We start from the raw sequence: 9,718 nt of genomic DNA on the forward strand, positions 1-9,718 counted from the left end.
TTGCTACCTGAAAAATGTTGACAAAAAGAATGCAAGGAATTTTTAATAGCAGGAAAGTTTGCACCCACTGTGGAAGAAATGGCCACATATGGTCGATATTTGCTACAAAAAGCATGGTTATCCACTTAGGTTCTTCATTAAAAATAACTCTATCAATAATGTTGCGACTAATACTGATAAATTTCTGTGTTGAAACACCCGAGAAAAATAGGATTGTTTAAAGAAATTATCAACACATTTTAAATATTACTCAGACTTTGATTTTTCAGGCTAATCTGCATGAGTGTTTGGAATTATGTTGTCACATATGTTGTCGTTTTAATAAACCACATCCCTACTCCTTTTCTAAATAATTCCTCTCTATATGAAAAACTATACAATAAAACAGTTGACTTAAATCCTGTGCGTGTTTTTGGATGTTTGTGCTACATATCCACTTTCTGTGCTAACAGGAAGAAACTTGATCCTGGTGCCAAACCTGGTATTTATCTTGGATTTAAGTGTAATGTGAAAGGTTACACTGTTTATAATCTCCATACATGTGATATTAGCATGTCTAGAAAAGTTGTTTCTGTGAAAATCAATTTTCTAACATCAACAATGAAAATGGAAATCCTACTCAACCTGTTCAAACTGTTTCATGAGTGACTTTCCTGTTATTGACAACAATATTATTGATGAGAGTAATACTGTTGAGCAAGGTTGTCAAACTCGAGAGTTTACGTAAACTCGTGAGAGTCCAGTAAACTCGACTCGTAAACTCGACTCGTAAACTCGTAAGAGTTTACTTTGTATGAAAAAAATATAAATAACATTCTAATTCAAATAAGATAACAAAATTATATAAATTGAAATACATAAGTTCATAGAAATATTGTTCATAACATAAAGATATAATGTAAAATATAAATTGAAATGTCAAAGTCTCTATGCCTAATCCTCTAATCCTCTAATAATGGCATCATCATCTCCATCATCATCATCATCTAACTCTTCCTCTGATGAATGTTGTGCTTGTGCATCCTCATTGTTCTCAAATGTTATGTTATCAAGATCAAGAGCATCTAAAATAGGATCTGTTGTTGCTCCATCTAAGTGAACATTTTCACTATCATTTTCACCTTCAACTTGATCAATCTCAACAACATCATCTGTCTCTTCAGCTATCCATTCATCATCTGATTCTATGTCATCAAATGGAAGAGCTATAGTTTTTCGAATCTGTCTACTTTTCAGCTTGGAGTTATACATCACATAAACTAAATCATTCATCTTTTTTTGATGTAAACGATTCCTTCTCTTTGTATGAACCTAAAATGAAAGATAATATTTTTAGTGAAGACATAAACATAATAAAGGAATTTATAAATTAAAAATAATTTAAATTACCATTTCAAATGAACTCCAATTACGCTCACATCCAGAAGAACTACAAGTCAAGCTTAAAATTCGAATAGCAAATCTCTTCAACTCTGGAGTTCCATCACCAAACATGTCCCACCATTCCCCAGGATTTAACTCTTTCCTACACTCTTTTGCATCTTCCATTCCAAACAGGCCTCTAGCATTATGAAATTCAACAATTTGTAAATTAATTTTTCTTCTTTCTGCCATATCTGGTATCATTCTTCTCATGCAAAAATACAATCCTTCTTTCACCTCTCCACCATCATCAGATCTAAAGTTAGGTTCATAGTGGAAATGAGGGTTTAGAAAATAGGCAGCTGCATGCAAAGGCCTATGAAGTTGATTATCCCATCGAGCATCAATTATTCTCCAAACCTCTTCATAACTACATCAATCATGCTATATCAGAAATAATCTAACACATAAGTAATTAAACATTGAATGAGTAAAAGTTTGAAAATTTACCTCTTTTTGATATTGTTAAAGTTAGACCTAATCTTCTCTTTTGCACAGTCCATCTCTTCATAAATGAAACCCATTGCAGGTTTTACATCTGAGTCCACTAATCTTAAGACAACCATGAGAGGGGCAGCAGCTTTCAAGCATATAGAGACATTCTTCCAAAATCGGCTATCTAATACTACATGTGCTACTTTTCTCCCCTCTTGTGAAGTTCCAAACTTGCTTGTCTTCCATTCCTCAGAGCTGAACATGGTCAACAACGATGCCTTCAATTCATGAAGACAAGCAAGAGTTAAATAAGCCGTGGCAAATCTAGTCACACCCGGTCTTATAAGGTCTCTACCTTTAGTAAACTTTTTCAATAAGGAAATCAACATTGATCTCCCATAAATGTAAGTTGTAATTTTTCTTCCCTTCTTAATGGTCAATTCATGGACCTTCAAATTTTTTTCAAAATCTTCGAATATCAAATCAATGCAATGTGCTGCACATGGAGTCCAATACAATTTTTCCCTCTTTTGCATCAACAACTCTCCGGCTGCCTTGAAATTTGCAGCATTATCAGTGACAACTTGAACAACATTTTCTTCTCCAACAAACTCGACAACATCATCCAACATTTTGAAAACTTTATCAGCTGTTTTTGAAATGTCTGAAGTGTCAAGTGAATAAAGAAAAACCGTCCCTCTAGGACTATTCACCAAGAAGTTGCAAATAGAACGTCTTTTTCTATCCGTCCAACCATCAGACATAATTGTACATCCAGTTTTCTTCCACTCCTCCTTATATTCCTCAAGATTTGCATCTGTTTTCTTCACAGCTTGTTTCAAGAGCTTCTCTCTAATATCATGATAAGATGGTGGTTTGTATCCAACTCCATACTTACCAATCATTTCACACATCTTTGCAAATGCTGGATTTCTAATTACATTGAAAGGAATGGCACTGGTGTAAAAGAATTCAGCAACTTGAGCATCAACTTCTTCTTTGTATCCTTTTTTCATCATTTGATTTATAGTTGCTTGAACTCCCCTCTTACTAGTAGTAGCAACTTTTTCTTTTCCTTTAAAACCGAATACCTTGTGTCCTCCTTCAAAATTTTCACTTTCTTCCTCGTCTTCACCGATATTTATCTTTCTTTTCTTTAATGAAGCAGTCTTAGCTTCTGCAACTACTTTTATCATCAAATTTTTTATTTCATCCGGAACAGAAGCACAAGGCTCAGAATCTTCTCTAGTTCCAGCAAGATGATGCTTAAATCTAAATATGCCTCCACTTACAATCTTTGAGCAATAGTTGCATTTCACTTTTCTTCCATTACCATTAACATCAAATCCATATTTCCATCCAATATCAGATCGGTTTCCTATAGCATTTTTACTTCTACTAACTGATGAAGATACACTTGGATTAACTTCTCCTGAATTTGATGCGTTTCCCGACATAGTGAGGTAAGCTTTTTCACTACAAATATAAAAAATAAAATGTGCAAAAGTTTAAAAATGGAATAAAAACTTGCGTAGTGGTGTTGAATGCAGTGCCGTCTCCCCTCTAAAGTGGTGCAGTGCAGTGCCCACTGTATTTCTCCCCTCTAATGTAATGAAATAATAAAAAATTCATTTCCTAATAAAATTGAAAAACGTAACTCACGCGTTATAATTTTAGAATGACAAAACGTCACCCACAACCAGCGGCTGGAAGAAGAGCAGACCACGCACGGCGACCAGAAGTTGCGACGCGAGGAAGGCGGTGAGGATGGCGGCGAGGATGGCGGCGAGGTTGGCCACGATCTGCAACCGGACCAAGCGGAGCGGAGTGAAGCGCGACCACGAAGCGGAGTGAAGCGCGACCGACGAGCGGAGCTTGACCACGATCTGCAACCGGACCAAGCGCGATCACGAGCGGAGTGAAGCGCGACCACGAAGATCAGTGGTGGAGTGAAAACCAGGCGGACGACGGGGACGAAACGCTAAACAGTGATGGAGTGAAAATCAGGTTTTAAACCCTAAACAAAACGACCATTCTTTTCTTCGTTTATGGCTTTTTTCGAACTCGCTAAATCGCTGTACAATCGCGATTCCGCACGATTCCACCGAGTCCATGTCCGATTCTACCGAGTTCAGTCCAAAAACGAGTTTGGTACCGAGTTAACTCGGCAACCATGGCTGAAAACGTAAACTCGGACGAGTTAACGAGTTAACTCGCGAGTTTGATAACCTTGCTGTTGAGGATGATATACACAGACTAATAGCCAAGCCTTAGAGCCTATTGTTGAGCAAACTAATGTTCGCAGGTCTACTCCATCCAGAGTTTCCCCTGCATACACTTAATGATTTCCATGTTAATAGTGCCTTTTGTACCAATTACAAAGTTAGGCATCCCATAGAATCCTTTATTTCCCTTGCAAGACTTTCGCCCACTTTTAAGCAGGATGTCCTTTCTATTGATGCCAATCATGAACCAGAAACATACGAGTTAGCATCTCAAAGTGAGCACTGGAAAAAGGCCATGCAAGATTAACTTACAGCTTTGGAAAAAACAATACATGGATCGTTACCACTCTTCTAGAAAACAAAACTGATATTGGATGTAAATGGGTATGTAATGTCAAATACAATGCTGATGTAACTATAGAAAGATACAAAGTCAGGCTTGTTGCAAAGGGATACACACAACTAGAAGGTTTCAATTATACTGAAACCTTTTCTCCAATTGCTAAAATAACCATTGTTGGATTGTTATTGTCTCTTGCTGACATAAATCATTGGCCTCGTAAGCAACTTAATGTAAATAATGCCTTTCTACATGGATATTCACATGAGAAAATTGTATATGAAACTTTCGCCTAGCCTTAGTTGTGACAAAGACAATCAGGTTTGTCAACTTCATAAGTCTCTTTATGGTCTAAAACAGGCCAGTAGAAATTGTACTCTAAATTATCTGATTTTCTTCTCAAACATGATTACATTTTCTTCTCAAACATGATTACAAACATGCCACAACTAATCACTCATTATTCATAAGAACCTCTAAACTCGAAAATTACTGCATTACTTGTTTATGTTGATGATGTGATCCTCACAGAAAACGACAATTCTGAAATCACCATTATCACTTCACTTCTTGATCAAGCTTTTAAAACTAAAAATCTTGGTGATATGATAGAAATTGCCACATTATTAGAGAAAAGATCCAACAAGGTGTCATCAAGCTTCTTCCAATCTCTTTAGATTTTCAACAAGCTGATATCCTCACCAAAGCCCTACCTCTCGATGCTTTTTATAAGTTTCGTTCCAAGCTGGGAATGATGAACATCTATTCCTATCTTGAGGGGCTCAAAAACCACTTTACTGAATAAGCCACTATACGCAGCGTTCTCTTGTACCTTAGCGTATCTTAGGTGTTTGTTTCTTTTCCTGATCGGTTCTCCCTTCTATATATATCCCTTTCCTCTCCTTTTTTATTGATATGAACAAGGTTATCAAACTCGCGAGTTAACTCGTTAACTCGTCCGAGTTTACGTTTTCAGCCATGGTTGCCGAGTTAACTCGGTACCAAACTCGTTTTTGGACTGAACTCGGTAGAATCGGACATGGACTCGGTGGAATCGTGCGGAATCGCGATTGTACAGCGATTTAGCGAGTTCGAAAAAAGCCATAAACGAAGAAAAGAATGGTCGTTTTGTTTAGGGTTTAAAACCTGATTTTCACTCCACCACTGTTTAGCGTTTCGTCCCCGTCGTCCGCCTGGTTTTCACTCCACCACTGATCTTCGTGGTCGCGCTTCACTCCGCTCGTGATCGCGCTTGGTCCGGTTGCAGATCGTGGTCAAGCTCCGCTCGTCGGTCGCGCTTCACTCCGCTTCGTGGTCGCGCTTCACTCCGCTCCGCTTGGTCCGGTTGCAGATCGTGGCCAACCTCGCCGCCATCCTCGCCGCCATCCTCACCGCCTTCCTCGCGTCGCAACTTCTGGTCGCCGTGCGTGGTCTGCTCTTCTTCCAGCCGCTGGTTGTGGGTGACGTTTTGTCATTCTAAAATTATAACGCGTGAGTTACGTTTTTCAATTTTATTAGGAAATGAATTTTTTATTATTTCATTACATTAGAGGGGAGAAATACAGTGGGCACTGCACTGCACCACTTTAGAGGGGAGACGGCACTGCATTCAACACCACTACGCAAGTTTTTATTCCATTTTTAAACTTTTGCACATTTTATTTTTTATATTTGTAGTGAAAAAGCTTACCTCACTATGTCGGGAAACGCATCAAATTCAGGAGAAGTTAATCCAAGTGTATCTTCATCAGTTAGTAGAAGTAAAAATGCTATAGGAAACCGATCTGATATTGGATGGAAATATGGATTTGATGTTAATGGTAATGGAAGAAAAGTGAAATGCAACTATTGCTCAAAGATTGTAAGTGGAGGCATATTTAGATTTAAGCATCATCTTGCTGGAACTAGAGAAGATTCTGAGCCTTGTGCTTCTGTTCCGGATGAAATAAAAAATTTGATGATAAAAGTAGTTGCAGAAGCTAAGACTGCTTCATTAAAGAAAAGAAAGATAAATATCGGTGAAGACGAGGAAGAAAGTGAAAATTTTGAAGGAGGACACAAGGTATTCGGTTTTAAAGGAAAAGAAAAAGTTGCTACTACTAGTAAGAGGGGAGTTCAAGCAACTATAAATCAAATGATGAAAAAAGGATACAAAGAAGAAGTTGATGCTCAAGTTGCTGAATTCTTTTACACCAGTGCCATTCCTTTCAATGTAATTAGAAATCCAGCATTTGCAAAGATGTGTGAAATGATTGGTAAGTATGGAGTTGGATACAAACCACCATCTTATCATGATATTAGAGAGAAGCTCTTGAAACAAGCTGTGAAGAAAACAGATGCAAATCTTGAGGAATATAAGGAGGAGTGGAAGAAAACTGGATGTACAATTATGTCTGATGGTTGGACGGATAGAAAAAGACGTTCTATTTGCAACTTCTTGGTGAATAGTCCTAGAGGGACGGTTTTTCTTTATTCACTTGACACTTCAGACATTTCAAAAACAGCTGATAAAGTTTTCAAAATGTTGGATGATGTTGTCGAGTTTGTTGGAGAAGAAAATGTTGTTCAAGTTGTCACTGATAATGCTGCAAATTTCAAGGCAGCCGGAGAGTTGTTGATGCAAAAGAGGGAAAAATTGTATTGGACTCCATGTGCAGCACATTGCATTGATTTGATATTCGAAGATTTTGAAAAAAATTTGAAGGTCCATGAATTGACCATTAAGAAGGGAAGAAAAATTACAACTTACATTTATGGGAGATCAATGTTGATTTCCTTATTGAAAAAGTTTACTAAAGGTAGAGACCTTATAAGACCGGGTGTGACTAGATTTGCCACGGCTTATTTAACTCTTGCTTGTCTTCATGAATTGAAGGCATCGTTGTTGACCATGTTCAGCTCTGAGGAATGGAAGACAAGCAAGTTTGGAACTTCACAAGAGGGGAGAAAAGTAGCACATGTAGTATTAGATAGCCGATTTTGGAAGAATGTCTCTATATGCTTGAAAGCTGCTGCCCCTCTCATGGTTGTCTTAAGATTAGTGGACTCAGATGTAAAACCTGCAATGGGTTTCATTTATGAAGAGATGGACTGTGCAAAAGAGAAGATTAGGTCTAACTTTAACAATATCAAAAAGAGGTAAATTTTCAAACTTTTACTCATTCAATGTTTAATTACTTATGTGTTAGATTATTTCTGATATAGCATGATTGATGTAGTTATGAAGAGGTTTGGAGAATAATTGATGCTCGATGGGATAATCAACTTCATAGGCCTTTGCATGCAGCTGCCTATTTTCTAAACCCTCATTTCCACTATGAACCTAACTTTAGATCTGATGATGGTGGAGAGGTGAAAGAAGGATTGTATTTTTGCATGAGAAGAATGATACCAGATATGGCAGAAAGAAGAAAAATTAATTTACAAATTGTTGAATTTCATAATGCTAGAGGCCTGTTTGGAATGGAAGATGCAAAAGAGTGTAGGAAAGAGTTAAATCCTGGGGAATGGTGGGACATGTTTGGTGATGGAACTCCAGAGTTGAAGAGATTTGCTATTCGAATTTTAAGCTTGACTTGTAGTTCTTCTGGATGTGAGCGTAATTGGAGTTCATTTGAAATGGTAATTTAAATTATTTTTAATTTATAAATTCCTTTATTATGTTTATGTCTTCACTAAAAATATTATCTTTCATTTTAGGTTCATACAAAGAGAAGGAATCGTTTACATCAAAAAAAGATGAATGATTTAGTTTATGTGATGTATAACTCCAAGCTGAAAAGTAGACAGATTCGAAAAACTATAGCTCTTCCATTTGATGACATAGAATCAGATGATGAATGGATAGCTGAAGAGACAGATGATGTTGTTGAGATTGATCAAGTTGAAGGTGAAAATGATAGTGAAAATGTTCACTTAGATGGAGCAACAACAGATCCTATTTTAGATGCTCTTGATCTTGATAACATAACATTTGAGAACAATGAGGATGCACAAGCACAACATTCATCAGAGGAAGAGTTAGATGATGATGATGATGGAGATGATGATGCCATTATTAGAGGATTAGAGGATTAGGCATAGAGACTTTGACATTTCAATTTATATTTTACATTATATCTTTATGTTATGAACAATATTTCTATGAACTTATGTATTTCAATTTATATAATTTTGTTATCTTATTTGAATTAGAATGTTATTTATATTTTTTTCATACAAAGTAAACTCTTACGAGTTTACGAGTCGAGTTTACTGGACTCTCACGAGTTTACGTAAACTCTCGAGTTTGACAACCTTGGATATGAATGCTCTTATTTCATATCAATAATTCACGTTTTCCCTTTCAAGTTCTTTGTTTCCTCTCTTTCTTTTATGTCTCCAATCGTTTACACTGAAGTCAATTACACATCCATATGAAGTCTGCCAAGACCATGCGGACATGATCAAGGAACATTGACAAGAAAATAAAGTAAAAGAGCAAGCCTCAAGAGCCTTACTTGCCCACAAAAAGAGAGTCCCAAGTAAAATGGTCACCTTCCTTCCTATTCTTCCTTTGGAGTGACCCATAAAAACCTCTTGCCTTCTTCCCTCTCCACATGCATACACAACCCATGGGCCTAGGTTGAAGCGAGTTTATCATGTCAGTTTGTGTAAAACCTAGAAAAAATGAATTTATAAAAAAGTGATATGAATGTCAATTATATTTATTAAAATAATAAATAATATATTCAGTGAGTTTTGTTACGGGTTCGAGGTCATATATTCAATTATATTAAATGATCGTATGATATGTGTACATATGATTTGTTATGCATGACTTTGTAAAAAAGATAATTGTAGTTTGGTGTGTTGTTTGGAACTTTTCTCTAATGTGTTCAAGGTGCATTTTTTAAAGTGTATGATCAAATTAAGGTACAAAACAAAAATAAGACAGTCTAGGAATTAAAATAAAGTATTTTATTTAGGGATCAACCGAGATAATTTTATTTGAATACATTTTGTTATATTAGTCAAGTCTCAAAGAGATCGAAGATACAGTAGAAGGATATTATTTATTATCGAAAAAGGCTTAGTAGGAAACCAATATAGGAAGAGCTATCCCTTTTTATGTTTGGTGTGATGTTGTATGCAGTTTTATTAGCACGATCATTTTCTGCAGTTCTTATCGTTAAGGGACACGTTATTTTGGTTAAATGTCAAGCTATAATTATTGTTGAACTGTTTTTGTGTGGCCTTCGTGGTACCTTTGCTTTTTTATCCAATATTGTTGTAGTGTGGTGTATGTGCTCTGCGT

General features: G+C 36.5%; 2 protein-coding genes across 2 annotated transcripts; one reads left to right on the forward strand and one right to left on the reverse strand.

Moving 5' to 3' along the window:
• Nucleotides 1-766: 766 nt before the first annotated feature.
• Nucleotides 767-3,613, reverse strand: LOC108327859 (uncharacterized). The gene is made up of 3 exons (XM_052878378.1): nt 1,873-3,613; nt 1,390-1,792; nt 767-1,311 (listed from the first exon to the last, which is right to left on the reverse strand). Exons 1-3 carry the CDS (start codon nt 3,312-3,314, stop codon nt 934-936), a joined length of 2,223 nt encoding a protein of 740 aa, XP_052734338.1. The 5' UTR covers nt 3,315-3,613; the 3' UTR covers nt 767-933.
• Nucleotides 3,614-5,819: 2,206 nt separating this feature from the next.
• On the forward strand, nt 5,820-8,499 carry LOC128196700 (uncharacterized). Its single transcript, XM_052878204.1, has 3 exons — nt 5,820-7,560; nt 7,641-8,043; nt 8,122-8,499. The coding sequence occupies exons 1-3, from the start codon at nt 6,119-6,121 to the stop codon at nt 8,497-8,499; spliced, it is 2,223 nt and encodes a 740-aa protein (XP_052734164.1). The 5' UTR covers nt 5,820-6,118.
• Nucleotides 8,500-9,718: the final 1,219 nt, after the last annotated feature.

The sequence above is a fragment of the Vigna angularis genome, chromosome 5 (assembly GCF_016808095.1).
Source record: "Vigna angularis cultivar LongXiaoDou No.4 chromosome 5, ASM1680809v1, whole genome shotgun sequence".
NCBI classification, from domain to species: Eukaryota; Viridiplantae; Streptophyta; class Magnoliopsida; order Fabales; family Fabaceae; genus Vigna; species Vigna angularis.